The 21757-nt window shown below is 39.4% G+C and overlaps 1 protein-coding gene across 1 annotated transcript in view; it reads right to left on the bottom strand.

Annotated features, from left to right (window-relative positions):
* Window positions 1-21757, bottom strand: part of fstl4 (follistatin-like 4) — a gene marked incomplete at both ends in the record, with an annotated part of 237648 nt that overhangs the window by 20618 nt on the left and 195273 nt on the right. The window contains 7 exon segments of the mRNA XM_079248015.1: window positions 574-723; window positions 2165-2283; window positions 3422-3448; window positions 6747-6881; window positions 12595-12756; window positions 16659-16779; window positions 19883-20049. Of these exon segments, the coding sequence (XP_079104141.1) occupies window positions 574-723; window positions 2165-2283; window positions 3422-3448; window positions 6747-6881; window positions 12595-12756; window positions 16659-16779; window positions 19883-20049 (881 nt within the window).

Genomic DNA, 21757 nt, shown 5'->3' with positions numbered 1-21757 from the left:
AATGCACATAATAGTTCCACTTTAATGAGTCCTTAGCAAAGGGAAGGCTTGACATGGGATGAATTAGCACAACGTAAGATGCTATTTTAATGTGAACAGTGTCAGTTTTGAGTCTTCATTTTGACATATTATATTATTTTGACAGACCATTATTCCACTGCAAGTCAAGCAGTTTGCAGTGATTTCATTTTCAGTTTCTTGTTATAATTCATGATTATCACTTGTTGCAAATCTACCATCTTCATCTAAACAAACTACTTAAAATTCAGTGAAGTCATTCAAAACCTATCTGGTTAACTCGGGGTGATGTAGGCGAGCACTCAGACATGAATCCAATGTTTTTATTGTGATCATACTTCAGTGTATGACAAAAGCAACTGACAAAGCAGCGTTGTTCATGTAGTGCAGCCAATTAAGAAGTGAAGAGTCATATTATTATTTGACGCAGTTTTCTCATGATTCTAATCGGCAAACTTTTGCTCCGACAACATTGTTTTTAAAACCCAAGTTTGGATGAACAATATCTAAGACTAGTGACTTCCTTTTATCTCCATGGCGACCTGCTCCACCCACCTGAACCACCTTCTGTGCTTGGATATCGACGACGAGCAGTCGGCTTTGTAGGGGCTGGGTCACGTAGATGTACTTATCCCTGACGTTGACTGCTGAGGACCACACGCAGCGCTGAGGCGACACCCCCTCACCTTTGGGGCACATCTCCTCCTGGGAAGAACCGAAATGCAGAGAAGTCAGCTTGAGGAAAAGGAGTTTTCTTTATGTTACTTTGAACTCTCACTCACATCACTGCTGTTTTATTCATTGGTTTTCGTGCATTTTTGTGTCTTTTATAAACCAGGGTTTATTTTAAACTGAATCAAAAAGTGTGAATATGTTTATATTAATTAAAACTGACTTTCTGAATGACTTGAGACATTAATAACTATTAATAACTTTTATAACTACCAAACCGATAGGCAGAGGTGGCAATTCCTGGTCCAGAAAGTAAAAGTCCTGTCTGGTAGCTGTTCCGACCAAACAAGCTGAATTTAATTAGCAGAGTTTATTTGCCAGGTGAAAACACCTGTTCTGATTGCACAGGTAGATCCGAAAACATGGCAGGACTTTTACTTTCTGGACCAGGAATCGCCACCTCTGCTGAAAAGTAGCGTAATGATTCAAAAGCGACTTTGTTTGAGCTTCTTAGAAAACAAGTTTCCACTGTTAGAGTTCAGAAAACATGTTCACTTCACCTTGATATCATTATATAAATATCCTGCAACTGGTTCAGGACATAAAGATCTCATTCCACCCACCATGCAAAGGAAACTCAAATGCATAAACCGCTTCATTAGCTAACTCGTCACACAAAATAATGTTCTCCTTTTGTTTTCCTTCCATAGCAACCCATTGTTGGCACAATACATTACTTTCCCGACCTAACCAGCATAAAGAAAGCCCAATCATAACTCCACTGTAACGCCTTTGACCCTCGACCCTCCTTGGAATTTGCGGTTCCACCTTGTAGATGCCCAGAAAGCCTTTGGACCCCATAAGTACAAAAAAACACAAGCCCACACAAGTGTGTCCATCTCCTCCCTGCCTCACCAAAGTAGAGAAACTGCTGTTTATAGTAGGAACTGGCTAACACATGGCTTATTGAGTTTGTATTGATCTCTAATACAATTACACCCTTCTGTAAAAACCAAATCCCTCAAACAAACAAGCAACTTCTACCGTCTAAAGCCTTTGGCTCCATGAGATGGATGTTCTCTGGGGGATTAAAAAGCCCAAGGTCTGTTGCATAGACACATGCACTCTATTGTTGTGAGCTGTTGACTAATGGACACGAGTAATCCCATTACATTTAGTGAGGTGAGGAGTCGCTTTGCGACATCAGGAAGGAGGAGGAGGACAGATGGGTTTGATTTCTGTGGCAATCTCTCCACGCTGCCCTGGACTGGAATGAAAAGTATAGATTTGGCTGAACAAATAAAATCATGGAGATTGTCAAGGTTGGAAGGTTTTCTCACTGTGATTAATGAGCTGTAACTTGCAGAGCTTTGCGTTGTGGTGCAATGTGATACTCCTAGCGCTGTAGCACAACATGAATGCATGGTTTGCTTTTTGCTGGATCTATTCCTGCATTAAATCAGCATGTACTTACATAAGTAGCAACAATCCTCTCTGTTCGCTTCATGTGTTTGCGTATTTCGCATTCACTGGGCTGAAGAACGGTGATGCCCTCATCAGAAAAGACATAGAACATGTTTCCCACGCTCAGCCCTAAAACACAAGACAGGAAGGCGAGAGTGTTGACAAAAAAAAAAAAAAAAATCTGCTTGAAATGGAGCAAATACAAATTGAAACCTACAATAAATCCCTCTCCTGTCACGTGTGACATTTGTGATGGACATTTCAATTTCAATTCCTGCCAGAGGGGACGCGACAAGACACCCGTTAGCATGCGTTCGTGCTAGCTGGGCTGGATGGCGAGCTGCTGACAACGCCTACAAAGGGCCCTGTCAACAACATGTCCGGAGCCTACTGTAAGAAACGGCCGTCAAATTAACGCCGCTGTCTGTATGTCTCATCTGATTGGCGGAAACGGCTGAGGTGACGTGAGCAGATTTAAGCGGACGCTCTCGCACTTGTGGTTCATACCAGCCCAGACAATAACTGTGTGAGTGATTGGTCTGTCAGGGTGTTTTGCAGTGTGATACTTTCAGATATTGTCAACAGTCTGCAGGTAATAAAGCTAACTATCCAAACGGACAGTCTGTAACGATACACTGACAAATGCGTGCACACACGCTCAGGAACAAACACTCTTACACGCTCACATTTAATTAGCCATAATTGTTTCCAAAGGCCTGTAAACACTAACAAATGATCAAGATTGTTACATTGTACTTTAAACTGCTTTGGGTCATTAAGATCTGATGTAAAACAACAGATTACATTTCTATTGGCCTCTAAAGCAAAGTGCTTCTTACTGTAGTGGAGGAAAACTTTCCTGTGGTAATAACATTTACACCATAAAGAAAAGATGGATTTGTATAATACTGAAAAGCACAGAGCTGCACCCCCTCACTGCCTCTGAAATGAATCTATGCTGTTACTTGCAAAATATACATATTGTCCATGTTTATGTGCGACTGTTTCCCCCTGATGTGAACCAAAAACTGATTAGAAAGCACAAAACTTGTGGAGGAAGCACAGAGAGGAGGTCAAGACAGAAGAGAAGCTGCGGGAGAGAAAACAATGTTGCGCTTCTGGAGGACAGCTAAGCTAACAACTTAAAAAAAAAAAAAGAAGCGGCAGAGTTCATATGGGCTGCAGGCTCTGAAGGCTACAAAACACGCCTGCCACACTTTCATATTCATAAGAACACAAACACAAACTCATGACTGCAATGTTTTACCTTCTTCTCTCCAGAGGATGTTTGCAACTGCAGAATCAGCCGTAGGAGCAGCGGGGGAGAAAAAGAGGGTGGGAGGAAGAAACGGATTAATTCACCTCAAATAAAACATGTTACGGCTACAAAGCATTCCCCACTGGTGTTGACGTTGATGGATTCATCTTTTCTCCTGATTCAAGACATCACTCTTCTCAAGGGAAGACAAGAGATTGATTTCTTTTTACTTTAATTAAATGTGTAATTAAATCTTTCGAGGTAGTAATCGTCCCCTTGAAACAGTGAGGATTTTTTAAAGACCAAATAGCAAAGAAATGTATGGGTGGTTTAGTTGTTTGATTTATCTGTTTCAGGGACATAATAACAAATCTAAAAGCTCACATGATGCGACTTAGCATCCCCTGCATGTACACAAACCATTTTTTTTTCTACAAATGTGACTTAATTTGTTGCCAAGGCTGTAGACAAGTCAACCTTTGCTTTAAATGCTGGTCAACACAAATATTTAGAATCCTTTTTTTTTTTCTGTAGGATTATGTACGTTTAGAAGAAAAAAGAAAAACGCAGAAAATTGTTGCAAAATTCTAAATAAGACAGAAATCCTTTGATTTAATCACTTTTTAAAAATGTTTTCCTGCGTGTTTAACTGGAAGAGCTTAAATAAGGCAGCAAATACAGCTTCTAGACATCTTGTTCTTGGTTACGGAAGATATTTTATTCATTGTTTTTTACTAGTCTGCTGCGGGTTACAGCTTATAAATGCTAAGGGAACATTTACACACTGTGGATCATTACAGTCACATGTGTCACTGACTCACCTGAGTGGGTTTTTCAAGCAAAGTTTACTTGCCTGACCAACACTGTTGTGGTCGAAAGGTTCAGTGTGTGAAATGTTGTGAAACCTCCTCTGAGGCAGAGTCAAAGCTGCATTATAGGGAGATGATAAAATAATGTAACAAAACCAATTCTTGTCAATTAGATTTGCAAGAGCTGAAAAAAAAAAAAAAAAAAAAAAAGGCGGCTGAACTTTGATGGAGAAAATCCTTCTGAGTTACTGAGATACAATATCCTCCAGAATGCATTACAAACGTGACATTTAGGTTCACCCAAAGGACAAGACACCTGAACACAAGCTGAGTGGAGTCGCGTACACAGCGCAGTGCCGTGTGGAGTGTTCAGACCTTCATATAGGAGAAACCAAACAAGCACTTTACAAATGCAAGGCCAAGCACAGACGCCCAGCTCCAGGAGGCAAAATGCCATCCACTTGCATCTCAAACATAAAAGGACTCTTCTTTGAGGACAGCAGTGTCCATATTTTGGTGGCAGAGACAACAAATGGCTTTAGAGAAATTGCTCCTATATGTTAAAGTGGAAAACAAAACATCTGTGAAGAGAGAAGGTGGCCTCAGGTAACACCTCTCCATCACCTATAATGCAGCTTCGACTCTGCCTCCGAGGAGGTTTCACAACATTTCACACACTGAACCTTTCGACCACAACAGCGTTGGTCAGGCAAGTAAACAACTCATAGGAAACTTCGCTTGAAAAACCCACATGACAGTCAGGTGAGTCAGTGACACGTGTGACCTTAGTGATCCACAATGTGTGAATGTTCCCTTAGCATTTATAAGCTGTAACCCGCAGCAGACTAGTAAAAAACAATGACTAAAATATCCTCCGTAGCCAAGAACAAGATGTCTAGAAGCTGTATTTGCTGCCTTATTTAAGCTCTTCCAGTTAAACACGCAGGAAAACATTAAAAAAAAAGTGATTACATCAAAGGATTTCTGTCTTATTTAGGATTTTGCAACAATTTTCTGCGTTTTTCTTTTTTCTTCTAAACGTACATAATTCCATAGAAAAAAGAAGTATTGTAAATATTAGTGTTGGCCAGCATTTAAAGCATAGGTTGACTTGTCTACAGCCTTGACAAAAATGAAGTCACATTAGCAGAAGAAAAAGCAGTTTGTGCACATGCAGGCAATGGAAAGTTGCATCATGGGAGCTTCCAGGTCTGAATTGCAGGAGTTGAGTCCAGAACCTTGCTCCATCTGTGGTCACCGCCACAGCTAAGTTAGACTTTAACAATGCACATATTTATGTAAATAAAGTTCAAACAAGCCACAGTGGAAGTCAAGGGTTAAAACCAAGAAGTCAAGGTTAATGAACTGCCGGTGGAGACCCACAGCAGCTCTGTGGGAAGAATATAAAATCAATTCTAAAGCTTTAAGTGTTAACAAGAACTGAGCGGCATCAATAAGTGACAAACGGAAGTAGCTCGATCATGTAACCAAACTACAGCTGGAGTTGTCTCCTTCTGGAAGATGACCAAGAACTCCAGAGGAAGAATAATCATCCCAGTAGGTCGCCAACAATAAAACCTTGATAGCAGAACATTTAGATTTGGGGCATCATGTTTGCAGTTCGTCACATGACTTTATGTCCTAAAGTTGCCCAGTCAAAGACGAGCTTCAACCCAATGAAGCTTCTACTTTTACCTAAAGAATGGAGTTAACAAGTACGTTTTACTTATGGAGATCTGCTCAGAGATGGATGAAAGGAGCCCATAGGTGTTAAGGCTTGCAGAGGCTTACACAAACTCTAAAAGAATGGATTTAAGAGTCTTTATTATGTGAAGATTTTGCTTTCCTTGTAATAATAAAGCAGGAGGAACGGTGGTCTCTGCATGTTTACAGAAGAAGCTACGCTTTAAAAAAAAGTGGCTTTGTAGTTTCACTGTTTGTCTAATTATAAACGCCTGTCTGGGCTTTTTCTTTTCCCTTCATTTTTCTGACATCTGAGGGCAGAAAGAATCAGTTCGCTGTTGCTTGACATGAAGTGTTTTATGTGTGTATTTATTTCCATGCGCTCATTGGCTTCAGCGCTCACCGGATTAAAAATGCAGAAGAACCATGGATCATTTTCAAAAAAGCTCGTCTACACAGGAGGCATTTCAACTGCAATTTCCAGTCATCCGCCTCGTTCATGCGTGACGCTGAACAAGTAGCCTCATTCTTGAATCAATACGACTGTGACTGATTGGGAATGAATCATGACACGTGTGTGTTGGCAGAAATTGGAGCATATTCAGTGCTTAAGTTTAGATTCCACGATTAAACGCAATGATTTTATATTGAACCAAATGCAGCCAAAACACACAACATGCAGACTTTGATGCAGGACCGAAGCAGCAGTCGCTGCTCTAATTCATCCCTTTTATATTTACAGACATTAGGATTTCTGTCAGAATGTTAAATCATCATAATCTCTTCCATAGATATGACGGCTAATTGTGTTTGGTACGGAGAATAAACACTGAAAGACTTACGGGTTTTTTTGGCTGAGTCTTCTACAAAGAGAGAGGAGATGTCTTCGTCCACTCCCACCTCATTCTTGGCGATGCAGGTGTAGGCCCCCGTGTCCTCATACCGCACGCTGCCAATAAAGAGCTCACTACTATTCGCTACAAAGAGAATAAACAAGGAAAAGACACATTACTGTTGTCATCTTGAACTATTTTTATGTTTTTTTTTTCATTGTGCAGTCATGTGCAGGGAGGGAAACGCATAAAAAAAAAGCAAAATGCTGTTTATCTTTTCCAATTCAGGCTGGTGAGAGAAGTTTTCAGCCGAAGACCCTCTAATTCAAGATTAAGAGAATTTTAGTGATGTTTGAAAGAAATATACACTACCAGTCAAAAGTTTAGACACGCTGTCTCATTGGTTTTAATGGGAAAGCATGTCCAAACTTTTGACTGGTAGTGTACATGTATACAGACATAACTTATCACAAAAAGTACCATAATTTATGTTTAGGTGATTATTTCTCCATTTTAATGATACCATTTAGTAATATCCATTTTCAGAAAGCCTGATTAACCGCCTTTGTCAAGAAGTTTCATCTGTAAGGATGATGCTTCTGTGGGATGAGCAACAAGGCTAAATGTGTGGCTTGTGCCTGCAAAAATGTGTAAAAATCCTCAGCTGTATTCTCCTAGTGTGGTTGTGGTAACAAGGTGGCGTTTTAATGGAAGAAAATATCCAGTCTTGGCTTGGATTGCGCAGCTAAATGGAGGCCAGCATTAACATCACAAAGCTAAAATCAACAAGCAGGATAACACACACACTGATCCTAAACATGGATGAAACTTTATTCTGTCCTGATTTGACATGCTTGTTGGTTTAGATAATGGCCATCTCCTGCAACAGTCATGAAGAATGAAATGTTTTTATTCCACTTTGTTCATTTTGCGCTGTCCCAGACCTCAGTCAGGAGTTGTTTAAGGTCAACCAGCATAGCTATGTTGGTCCCACTGGTGCTCACAGCATGCCCAAGATGATCGCACAAGTGTTCAGTTGGGTTGGAGTCTGGAAACGCAGCGGGCCATTTCCAAATTCTGGAGGTGAACCTGGCTCTATGAGTGGGGGTGTTTAGGTGGGTGTTGAATGAGCATCCAACATGGATCCAACAATCTGGAAGTATTGGATTACCACTGGCTTCAGAACCTCCTTCCGATGCCTCCGTCTATCCGTTAGGTAGTGATAAAACCTCAGTGACTATTCCCCTGTTCCCTAAACAAGCTTGTAACTTTGGAGTGTTGACAGACTGACATCTGATTTATAGCATCAACATCAAAGCTGTCACCATGGCAACTTGTTACCAACTCAGAATAATCACCAGAATGAAAGGCTTTGTCCTCCATGCATTTTGCTCCAACATACTGGATTACTGTTGTGATTTTATAACAGGACTTTCTTAACAAGAGTATCAAGCAGCTATAGCTCATCCAGAATGCTGCTGCTCGAGTTTAAACCTGGAATAACAGATGTGAACACACAACACCACGTTTAAAATCCTAATACTGGTTTCCTCTCAATCATAGAGTAGATCAGCAAACCCATCTGATAGTTTACAAACCTCAGAACCGTTTATGCCACAAATGTCTCCAGGATATGTTTAGATAATATAAACTTATCAGAGGTTTTGGATCTAAAAGCTCAGGTCAACTAGTCCAGGCCAGAATCCAGACTAAACATGGAGAAGCAGCATTTAGCTGCAAACGAGCAAAACAAACCACCAGTAGAGATTACAGCTTCATTCTGTTGGAAAAATCTTGTAATTATGATATTGTGAGCCTCTGTAGAGGTCAGGTGGTCAGAATTATGTTTGTAGAGAGAAATTCTTATTTACTTCAAAGTTTCTCTGAAATGTAAATATCTACAAAGGACATTAACCCCCTGCTGGAGACTGGCGTCGTAAACCTCACTCTGGGGTCCCAAGAACTGGGATGATGATGTTCCCAGATGGGGTTTGGGGAAAAAGAGTACATAAGGACGTAATTCTAAGTTGATTGTTGGTTCACCTTGTCCACAGGCTGAGGACGCTTGGCTTGTGGGAACTCCTTGCAGCATGTAAAGCTTTAGTACATTCTCACTGATCTGAGTGTCTGTCTGTCAATGGGAGATTTTTCTCCAACACATTCACATCAGGATAGTCTGCTAGACTCTGTCTGATTGGGGATTCGGCTCAGTTGTAGATGGGTGTATCCATGCAGACCGAGATCAGGTTCACATTTGGTCAAATGAGCCAAACCATTAGAATATATCCCTATTCTCAACAAAGGTGGCGCTGCACTATTATTTAGTAAAAGAGAAGACAAGATCCACATGAAGAAGAAAACCCTGTTTTCTCCACTTCTTTTTTTATGTTGTCTTATGCAAGTATACTGCAGAAATACACCGCAACAATGGTGCAATATAAACAACACACGAGGCAGAAGACTCTTAACACCGTCACTATGTATTTACCCACAATGCAATACTACATCAAATACAGAAAGTGACTTTGTTTTTGAAGTCCGCTTCCTGTATTTGGTCCGCTTGAAACAGACCAGGACCTGCATTTGTATACAGACTGAGTCCGCTTCTTTAATCCGAATGAGAATTTGTTTGGTGCATTCACGTTTCTCAAAACGAAGCGGACTTTCCAAGCAAACGGACGAGGATTCGGCTCAAAAAGTCTGATGTGAATATTACCTAAACTTCCAACAAATGTCGACATGTTTTAATCCAGATTCCTTTCCTAAAAGGATAAAATCTGCATCACATCTGTTGTCTAACCTGGGCTGTTACTGACGTTAAAGTTTTTTATGTTTATCTGTTTCATTTAATTTAGTTATTTTAAATGGTTTTAGGACGGTTTCTTTATTATTTTTGCACACTTTTTTAAATGATGTTTTCCTGTCTATATATATTCTTTAACGTACTTTCTAATCCTTCCTCTGCACCCTATTGCAAAGTGTTTATTTTCTATAAAGCACATTGACTTGCCTTGTACTTGAATTTGCAATGCAAATAAACTAGCTTTGCCTAAATGCTTAATTTATTTAGCTCATTATCAGATCCCAATCACTGTTTCACTGTTGATGTTCACTATCTTCATCTTGGATTCTCCTTATGTTCTCCTCTGTAGTTTTTGTGTTCAGCTGTCTGGCGTCTTTTGTCATTTTATTACGTGCTTCTCCATTTGGGTCCTGCTTCCCCGTCCACGATCACACAGTGACCCTTTTGTTCTATCAAGTTTTGCAGTGATATACTTTAACCTATTGATTGTGAATAAGCTGCTGTTTAAAAAAAGAAATCCAAACTGCCTCCTACAATGTTACAAACATCCAATACAACAGCGGTAGACACAGCTAGATGTTGGACAAGTGCAGCGCCGTCACATCTGTCTTGGAGCCGTTTGCAGGTCTAATCTAAAGTCTGTAAATTCATCTCCAGCTGTCTGACTAGATGGTAGGAAACTGCATACACTAGCATGCACACACAGCTGAAGTGTAGTACATATATTGGAGACTGATTACAACACAACAAAAGAGTTTTTTTTTCCAACAAAGAATAAATACTTCTTTACTTGAGCACCCCAATCTGTCAAAACAGCAAAACCTGAAATGAAATAAATGGATGCGCTACTTTGTCAATCTTTTTAGTCATGTTCCAAGCATCTTTGGAAAACAAATTACTTGAAACGATTAGAGAAAGTACTTCTGACAAATTGTCATCAACGCAAGTTACCGTTACATTTTGTTCATGTAAAATTCTGCATCCTCTCCTTCAGCTGCTTTGGCGACAGGTGATGCTGATTGTACTGAAACTCAAAAGATCACCATCAAAGGTGAGCTCTGAGGTTTAGAGTAGCTTCCATATGAGTGATGTACTGTACAGCTGCACTCTGATCCTTTTTGTTACGCTACAAAGATCCCACGATGTGTATGAGCCACGCTGGAGATTTCACAAGTCATGTTGTGCAAGAAAAACATTAAAGTAAGCTTTCATTGTGTCTTTCATCCTTTTCAAATGAAAGACACAACGGTAACAAAGAACCTCTATAGCATCTAATATTCACACTGTCCTCCCCTTAGTTTCTTTCCGGCTACATTTTGTCTTCTTTTGCTTTCTACCTACTGTATTTGATGCTACCTTTCTTTTCAATACTGGAACATTCAAAATGGTATCATTCTGCAGAAGAAAGAAATTTGCTAACACTTATCTTTCTTTTCACATCAAGTTAGTTTAAAACAGCATTCATAATTTCCATGACTTCATTTCATGCTAGCAGCTAGACATCAATACACTGGCCATTTTGCACTGTGGCTGCTTAAGCCAAGAAACCCAGCATAACATTATCAGAGGAAGCATGGAAAAGGAAGAAAAAAAGGGACATAAGAGTCAATATTAGACTGACTTTTACTCTCTGGAGAGAGCTCAGAGAAGAGACAGGATGCAATAAGAGATGCTAAATTAGCCAATGTTAGGGAGCAACTCACCTAATACATTTTACAACAATCAGTAGTGCAACTTTAAATGTTCTACCTAAAGGTATTTAATGGCTAGTGGACCAAGTAAGCTCTACATCTGGTATCCTAAATGTTATAAAACCAGTCTGCATCAGTTCTAATAGCATTTGTTTTACTACATTTTGGGACAGAGCCAGACTAAAGACCAATAAATGATTAAACTCAAATGCTTGATGTGTCATCACTATGCACCCCCCCCCCCCCCCCCCCCCGAGGTAGAGATTGTATCTGAAATACCAGTAAGCATACTCACATAATGAGATTTTGCAATATGAATTGAATTAAAAAAAAAAGACTAAATTGGATTTAATCTGCTTTATAGCAAACTAAACAACATGAAATATCAAGCAGAGAGGCTGAGAGACTCAGCAGGCTGCGGTGGTTTCAGCACAATGACCAGCCCCACGTGGTCCCATTTACTCAGCTACATAAATTTATTTTTATTGCTAAACTGTGGCTCACAATCACTTCCACTATTGACTGTTAGTACTCAGGCTGCAGACATTTAAGACTGAAATGTAAATCTGTATTATATTAGCTCAAGGAGATCATGAAGTACCTCTTCTCTGTGTGGTAATACCTTTTGTGGGGGGAAAAAGTAAAAAAAAAATCTGCACTACTTAATCGGTTTCTCGCTAATGTCTTTTCACTCTCCTGAAGCTCTCGGTGAAGTAAAGCACAAATTGTTCCTGTAAGTAGGACTCTTGGCCCTGTTCTTCACATTACCTGGTAAATCTGAAAGTGGAGCCACTGCAGTGTTTATGTGTTGGTGAACCTTACAAAACCTCCTTTGCTTGAGTGTCTGAGGGTTGATAACAAGCTATTAGCATAGGCAATGACGCACACTGTCAATAAACTCTTCTAATGAGAACTAGGCCAAGAAATGGAAAGTAGTGCTTCATTCTGCTCCTTCCATGAGATGAGGAGCATTTTTTTATCAAAAAACAAAAACATAATAAGTCAGATAAGAAACTGCTATGTATGCATTATAGATAGTTCAAACTTTTCTCGTCCTTCTCAGTTCCTCTGCAGAGCAGCTAGGTTTACATTGTCTGTGGAGCAAATGAAAACAGCTGAAGAGGGTGACTGCAAACTCAATTTCATCATCCTTGTATGGAAATAAAAATCAATGGTAAGCACACAGCAATATTGCAGCTACAAAATGTGTTTGTCGATACTTTGGTAGCGACTCGGCTTTGCTTCGTTGCTACGAGCCATTTTGGTTTCTGGTTTAATAAAGATATGTGAAAGCCTGTATCACTTCGCAGATTAGAAACCCTACTTCGGTGAGGTGTGACTGTTTCCTTCTACCACTCCTCACCTATGAGAGAGAGCTGTTTGGAGGAGCTAGGCAGCAGATCCATGCCATTCTTCAGCCAGAGGAGTTTGGGATTCGGGATGCCGTCGGCATGGCAGTGGAGGCTGGCAGAAACGCCGGGCTCCTGGGCCTGCGTCTCCGGGTAGACCAGGATCACTGGAGGGACTGGAAACATAAACGCAGAAGCAGGGAGAGAGGAGAGGGACAAGTGAAAACATAATTATGCAGTGTTTCATGGTGAACTGTAACTCCAGGGGGGGATCTAACACAAACACCCACACATGCAGTGGGCAAAGGGGGAATTTGTCTCATCCCAGCATGGAATATATTCACAAATAACAGGGATCCAAGAGCTTTGGGGCTGTTTTATTGCAGCTCTAGTCCTGCATGAAATAGATGCTGGACATATCTGTCACTTCCCGCCTCCTCTGGGGAGAAGGCTGTGAATGAATGCAGATGAATTGAGGTAAAATTAAATATGAGGTAATAGTTTACATGAACAGGTATGATGTGGTTTAGGGATTTGGATGCCGGCATTCTCAGATTGAAAAAAGTTGCCATGTCTCGATGGACTCTATGTCCCTTAATTAGAATAAAATATCATTTGTTTTTCATTTCTGTATTTTTGCTGTTAGATATATATTTGCTGTTTGAAGAAAGTAAAGTGTGCAGTTTTGTTTAAAATGATTGTTTCACCTATTTTTAATTTTGCTCAGAAGCAGCCAGATTTTTCTTCTTTTTTTTTTTTTTTTTTTTTTTTTTTTTTTAATCTTTGAAACTAGTTTTGTTTTTTTTCCTAAAAATTTTCTTTGGACATTGTGCTGCTTTTCTTTACTCCTGTTCAGTTTAGTCTTTATGGCTCTCCATTGTCAGATGAATTTTTTTTTTTTTTTTTTTAACAGAGCCATTAAACCATAAAAAACACTATAGTCAAGGGATGGACCAGTGTTATGTCTCCATCTAACAGATGACTTGGCAAAGTACCCATTAAAATTGTATCTGTAGACACTTTGTCACCAGCAGCCTGTCGCAAAGACACATAATTTGGTCCAATTTCTTTTGTTGCATCCATGAAAAACACCAAATATAACACAGTTTGATGGGCATTAAATAGTAGTTCTGCGCCAACCAGGGCGATTATCTGAAAACTTGTCATGTGCAGTGTGCTCCTAAATAATTTGGAAACTAGACAAGCAGAGGGGATAAAAGAAGTGGCAGGTGCTAAAAAGCTGTTTGCAGCTTATGTGTGGGAAAGTGAGGTCCTTCAGAGAAAGGGGGAAAAAAATAAAGACTGTAGCAAAGATCTTTACGGAGGCCTCATCAGAAATGGTCTCTGTGGAACTGGGGCTGTCAAGAAGCAATTGTTAAGGAAGGGATGAAGAATGCCAAACGTGACAATAACTGGGCTGCAAACAGATCTTATGGAGTGATAAATCCTCCCTAGAGCTCAGACCTCAACATTATTGGAGAAGGGTGAGATAATCTTCAGCAAAGAGCAACAAAATTCAGCAAAAATCCAAAGACCTTTGAAATGTCCTTCAACAAACCAAGGGAATAATTCCTGACAAATATTGAAATTAAAAAGAGATTTTCTACAAGAATCCAGGCTGTGTTGAACAATAAAGGTACCATAGACACTCTAGTGTGTATTCCCATTAAGAGATGCACATATTTCATTAAGCTGCTTATGTGGTGTGATGCATTTAGAGAGAACAAGCTACTGTAAAAGCTTAAAGCCGTGATTTGAAACGTTTTCTCTTAACTTGTTCATCACTGCTGGTGAGACGTCTTGTTCCAGCTTCTGCTCCTGGTTAAAGATGCTTTGTGACAATGTTTACCTCAAATTAATGTGTCAACTCATGAAATGAACAACAATCAAAAAGGGACCTTTGTTCCTCATGAAATATACACACAGAGCGAAGCACAATGCTGCACGTGTGGAGCTGCTTACCGTCAGGCTAGCAGCAGCCGATAGCTGCTGAGCATCAACCAATAACCCTGCTTCTTCCATTATTTTTTGATGTGTTCACTTTCATGTGTATAGCTGGCTTATTTTTGAACGGCACTAACACACCCTGGGTCACCACTACACCACCACAGACACGAGGACGGTATTGTAACTATGGGAACTTCGGCTATGCTGAAGCTGCAGCATTGTCATTCCGCTCAGCACAGCATAGAAAGATGTTATTGCTTCAACGGCACACAGGGATGCAAACCGCCCACTTAGTATAATGTGGCTCCTGGCTCCACTTCATTCCGCCTTATCTCATTTTGTCCTGTCTAGTTTGAAATACCTTCAATAGCAAAAACAAACACTTGGTATGTGTCCTCCTCTGATAACTTGTCCTCTTCCTGTCTGCACGGCTTCCTTCACATCACTCCGGCTCCTTTAAGGTCTATAATTCAGCTGTATTTCTTATCAATTAATAGCAGGGAAAAGCCAATCCTGCCTTAATTGAAAAGAGACTAAATTTTTTTTTCTTTTAATTTATGTTACAAGTGTTAGTGTCATGAGGCTTCTTCTTTCCAGGACTTTTTGGAACAAGATGGTTAATAATATTTATACTTTTATAGGAAACTAATGTGTTTTGAAAAGCATCTCTGCAGACATTTCCTTCACAATTATACGTTAAAAGAAGATCAAAATTACTTTAAATAATAGTAAACTAAATACTTTCTATTCCCACAGAAAACTAAGAGACTCTCAATCCAAATCAGAAATATGGAGGTGAAATCATTTAAAGCCCTTCAAGCAGCTCATATTTTTTCCCATACACCAAATATTTGAACTTTGATCTTTGCTCTCTTTATTTATTTGAGAAGCATTTCAAAAAAGCTTTCAAAAAGTAAGATGAGTTTCATGTTATCTGTTTTTTATCCTAAATTCTGTTGGTATTTCACCCACTACACTCTCCTAATCATGTCTCTATTCAGGCCAGACAGTGGGAAACGTTGCAACTATATCTTTTAATACACAATAAGACTGGTTACAGGCTATATTTCTCCACATTATCAAGTTACGGCTTAACTTAAAATTTAAAAAAAAAAAAAAAAATAGCCTTGCTATCCTATTATGATATGAAAATATATCCTTGCAATGTATATATGAAAATATAAACTGGATCACGTAGCTCTAGCGTTGTCGGTGCTAAGCCACTTGGAAACTGAAGAATCCAATTTTAACAGTCAATGTAAAAATCTCAATTAGCTGAACTGATAAGTGTACCCCCTAAATACACTCACTGAAAATGAAATGTGACTTGGATCCTCTGTGTTATCTTAAAACACATCTAGATCTACCATATGACTAAATTATTACTGTCTTGTACATAACACCGGGTTAATATCTTTACATGACATAAGTAGGTGTACTCACACAGGAAGAACTCTCTTCTGTAAACGTTCAGCTAAATGTCAATATTTTTAAAGGATAGGTTATTAGTTAAGTACTTTTAAGTTTACTTCAGACTGCTGTGTACTTATCAGTGCATTTCTAGACTGACATTTCTGTTCACCATTAACCTGCCAATCACCTGAGGTTGAGCCTTTGGTGTCCAATCAGACTTCAGGTGAAATCTGCTCCTGCTTAAAACGGTTGCGACCTCAGAGAAACTTCCTTGTTACATAAACAAATAAGAATGATGTAATGACATGCTTTCACGTAGTGAGGTGAGGAATAAGTAATCTGTCACCTTTAGCCCAGTGTTAACCAGTGCAGGCTTATCACTGGTCGGATCAGTACCTGGTTTATAGGGGAATATAACCTCCAGCTGGTCTTTTTCCTGGGTTTTAAGGCTTTATATTCAACTCCTTCTGATCCAAACATTGACTGTGCCTGTAACAGCTGTAGTATTGGCATGCTCATTGGGTTACATTGAGCTGAATGTTATGTGCGTGTTTGAGACTGTTCTTCAACCAAAAGGCTGCATGTTTACCAGTCCCGTCACTGGTTCAGTTCTCCATCATGAGCAGCCGATTAAAAGGAACCAAAGAGCATCACAATCAAACACTGAGGCATTTTCAATAATCCTCCACAGTTAAGTAAGAAATGAGCCACTACTGACCATTCACCTGAAGCACATGTGTCTGATAGAGGTCTTCATAGCCGTAGGCATGGCAACTGTAGTTCCCCATGTGGATTGTTGTCACCTTGGTGATGTACAAGGAGCCATCGTCCCCAAAGTCCTGAAACACAGCAAAGAGATGGAAGAGGAGCATTATGCAAAGAAAGACGAAGTGAGCGTGGAAAGAAGAAGGTGCAGTAGTGGGAATACTGGTGAGGAATGTGGTGCAGAAAAACATCCACAGGGAGCGAGCGTAAAACGGAGGGAGCTTGATAGAATACATAACAATGCTCAGAGAGCAGAGAGGAGGCACACAACAGCAGGGAATGATGGGATGAGACAGGAGAGAAAAAGAGTGATGGGAAAAGGAAGAGAGACCATGAATCAACGGTTTCCCCGTTGAGCTGAGGCAGGCAATGGGGAATTTGATCCTCCTCTCTCCCTTCACCACACTGCCTCAGCCTGATAAATGGCAAGGGTTAAAAATATAAAGCCCATTAGGTTGATGAATGGAGCTGGTTGTTGTTGGTGCAGCATGCAGCAATCGCCGGTGGGGTTCCAGCCACAGCTTAGGGTGGGATTAAGGCATTAAATAGTTGCTGTCCCACCAAGTGGCAGAGCTCAAGTCCTGATGCAGCTTTGTCATGACATTTAAACCTAAAAAAACACAGCAGATTTATTTCCTGGAGGCTCTAAAAACGAGCGTGACCTGACAGGGAGTCGCTTTGTGATGGGACAAATGGGACTCCGTATCTCTGGTAAGACAGAGGGAGAATTTAGGCAGTCAAAGTTCAGAATTTACAATTAATGTGAGCAATACAAAAATGCAAGGATGATTAAAATGGTTGTGTCATTTGGACTATGGAGCTAAAACATGAGTGCTAATGAGGCCGAGCATGCTGACTGTGTGTGTGTTTGACTCTAATGGAACTGGGCAGAAGTCGTGATTGTTGAGCACTATTTTCATTTGCTCAGATTACCTGGAATTTGCAATTATCTGAGATATTTCAAAGGCAAAACCAAGAAAAAAAAAGGAATTGAGAGTTTGATCTAAAATACCGTTTTTCCAGGTTATTTCATAATTTGTGAGAGTTCTATGGACACTCAGAAAAAAGGAAGAATTTTGTTTTAAATAGGAGAATATCTTGTGTCATGGCATATTTGGCAAATAAGAGTTGACAATTTATACATAAAACTTAATTTGTAACTTAAGTCCTGCTCTTTTGGTGGGGAAACAAAGCAAATTAAAACAATTAAACTAACCAATATAGGCTAACTTTTTTTTTTTTTTTTTTCAAAATCTCATTCCTTATTTCAGATTACACAGAATTTAACTGGTTTCAACGACTAAACCACTGATCATCTCTTAAACGGTGCAACATCTGCAAGGAAAATTGACTTGTAGGATAAACAACAAAGTTGAGTATGTTGGTTGTTACCATGAAAAACAACCAAAAAAAAAACCCCAAATAATTTTCAAAGCTTATCATCTTATTTTCCTATTGTTTTTCTCACTTTCTATGTTCTAATCATCTGATCTAATGAAAAACAATAGTTAATCAACATTGGCAGAGATTTAGTACGTTTTTAAAAGAGACAGTCGACGTCCATGTTCTTGTTATTAATCCCCCTAATGCATTTTTCTTACAAATGTGGCACCATTCAAAAGAGAAATACACTTTCCAGCAAGATTCATTGCCAAAATCCTTGTTACACCAAAGAAACAATCCACTCAGTACTCAACACTGATATCCTTCCTTATTGGGTTTGGTTTATATGCCACCGCTTACACTGTACAGTTACAGTTTGCAGAACTTGGGCCAATTCAAGTACAAAAAGTCCAGTTTTCTGTATGTAAGTTAAAAATTGCTAAAAGGGAAAAAAAATGTATGATAGAAGCAGTGAAGAAGAGGGGAGGGTTGGCACAGGGAGAATGATCATAATTGAGGCTCAAGTCTCCAGGTTTGAAGGGATGGGTAGCGTGCAGGGAAATCTCAGTCAGTGTCAATTGAAACTTTCTGCAACAATCTAGTTTCCATTCAGCTCGGTTTAACAGAAGAAAATGGCACTCAGAGAGGACAGTAGAGAAATATCCTCTCCTTCATCCTATTCTGTCACCCCTTTGATCTGCACTGTTCCAAGTCAAGTTCCACGTAAAAAGTAGAAAAGCAAAAACTTTGTAATGTGCTGCATTTCTCTTGTCTATGCTGATATCCGGTGCACCAAGAAACTAGCCACACACAGCAGAGCGCTAAGGTTATCTCCGTCATTAATTGAGCCGTTTCTTCGGTTCTTCTTTGATTTAACAGAATGAAAAGAAAGTCGAACACAGTCGGCGCTCATCTCTCCCTCCTCTACTCAGATCAGTAAGCTCTGTGGAAATCCATTATGTGTGGTCAAGAGCCTGAGGGACCTCTGTTGCCATCACCTCCTCTCCAGTCTCCACCTTAACACTTGACATTGTTTATCGGCTCATCACCACAGCAGACCAACAAGGCTGCTCATTAACATGCAATTAGAGAACTGTGATCCGCTGGTGGATAAAGCAAAAGCTGGCGCTGTGCTGTCACCTGCTCAGATGTGTCCAAACAACCGCATGCTTGCATAGTTCATTAGGCACTGAGCTAACATTAATTGTACCGTTTCATGGAGAGAACCAGAGAAACGCTGCTTCTTAGCTCCAGTTCTTCTTTTTTTTTTTTATTTTTTTTTTTTTTTATTGGAATGACTTATTAAGCTTCCTGTTCTTTCTTAATGGCTTTTGTTTTTTTGTTTTTTTTAATTGTGGCTGATTTATAGAGATAAAAGTGCTTTAACAAATACTGCTCCTTCTTCCATTGTGTGTGTTTTCACATGCTTCTTTAGTTGAGCATTTGCGCAACAGTAAGTATCGTACGTACCCTTGACAGCTTACTGTCCATTGCTTTGGATTTGGATGGAAAAATAGAAGGAAAATGCTAACGCTCCAACACAGCCTGGCAGATAAACGAAATTTAATCGAAAAATCTCGCTGTATTACATCGGTGCAACATAAGAGCAAGATTTTAGCTGAATGTATAAGAAATAAGGACGTGATTCTCAGAGGCTGTTGATGGTTTCCTTCTGTTTTTTCATCCAAATCCAAAGCAACCAACTTGGAAAGACACAATAAGGCAAAGCAGGCTGTATCAGTTCAAGCAGCACTGACATCAGCCACAATGGAAACAAAACCAACATGTACTCACGTTGATATCCTCCAGGTCCAGGAAGTTCAATATGATGCCATTCCTCTTCCAGATAATCGGTGGACGCAGTGTCCCCTGGATGGCACATGTTAGGACGGCACTCAGCCCCACTGTTACCGTGGAGATGCTGATTCGCTGGTCATCCGCCAGGCTCAGCTGGACAACCTCTGTTAGTGTGAGAATACGGAGGGAAATGATTGGTGGTAGACAGAGAATGGATGAAAGAGGCAAAGGTGAGAGAGGCAGAGAGAGAATGAGGGAAAAAAATGACAAGACAGAAAGAAAGTGATTAAAAAAGTGTAACTGAGAGTCCCAGATCCACATGAGTCTGCTGATGTGGTGGAACTGTAGCCAAGCTTAATACGCTTTTAAGCAATTTCTAGTGAAAGGGGGGGGGACTAGCTGTATGGGAAAGATGAATATTCATGGGGAAAAATCACCACAGCAAGCCAAATATCATTTAATATCATCAAATATCATCAAGGACAATGTATGTTAATTTAAATGGCCATCTAATTCAGTTCACCTTTACAGGAAATTAGGAATTATATTTCGCCATGGTCCATAAATAATATCTGTCACTGGGATATGCAATCAGCTATATTTCTGCAGAGCCAGTTTTTGAACTCTATGTTGTTTTTGCTCCCTTATTTAAGGAGTATAGGTTACACTGAGATAAAATATGTAATTTAAACATTTACATTGACAATCAAAACAGCACATTTAATAAACGACAGGATGTACTATAGCTCTGACATGCAATCACAATGCTAGAACTTTCTCATGACCTTTACTGCACAGCACCGGGTCTTTCCTATTCCTGTCATTTCTTTTATCCTCTCTGCACACTATTTGCTCACATAAAAATGACATTTATTTCATGGGTGTAAAACTGGAACGGGCATGCTGATGGCAGTGAGATACTGTGTGAACATGGAGCTCAGGGATGTTGCCTTTGACAAGATATATGTGAGTGTGCAATCGTGTGTCAATACGGGCTCGTGGTGCAGGATACACTCAGCATGTAAATAAATAGAGACACCTGATAGAAATCTAAATGGAAGCTACAAGATGTATCACTGAGTAAAAGCTTAAAAAATATATTTTTTTAAATTTATCTTTTGTTGCAGGAAGATTGTGACCTTTTCTGTAAAGGAAAAAAAGAGAAACAACTGAGGCTGCAGCCCATAGTTTTATTGTAATTTGAGGATGTTTTTTTTTTCTTTTTTTTTTTCTTTTTTTTGTCTTGTCCAGCATTTAAGCAAGCAGACTGATGTTCTGTATGCTGTGTTCTGCTGAGCAAATTTATTTTGCCAAGGGGAACTTTTGTAGATGTAATGATCCCCTTGTATTTCTTGATTCTTATTTTATTTTTCAATTTGTTTTGGATAATAGCTTGTATTACAGAGTTTATGCTGCTGGACCCGACCGGAAAGGACAGGAAAGGGGCAGAAAGAGAACAGAAAAGAGAACATAAAAAAACAAAAAAAAACAAAAGAAAGAGATCAATGCATACATGTATATGCACATACATACCCACCTACATATATATGTATATACACTCGCACATACATTATATATATACATATATACATACATACATACATATACACATACATACACATGCATACACACACATGTACACATACATGCATACATAAAGATAGATATACATACATACATATACACATACATACACACACATATATATATATATATATATATACATATATACACATATACATACTCACATACATACACATACATATACACATACACATACACACACATACACATACATATACATACATACACATACACTCACACATATGCATACATATATACATATCCATACACATACATACATACACATAC

Source organism: Telmatherina bonti (assembly GCF_933228915.1).
Source record: "Telmatherina bonti genome assembly, chromosome: 10".
Classification (NCBI taxonomy): Eukaryota; Metazoa; Chordata; class Actinopteri; order Atheriniformes; family Telmatherinidae; genus Telmatherina; species Telmatherina bonti.
Note: the sequence above shows the minus strand (reverse complement) of the source record. Positions and strands in the feature narration are given on the sequence as shown.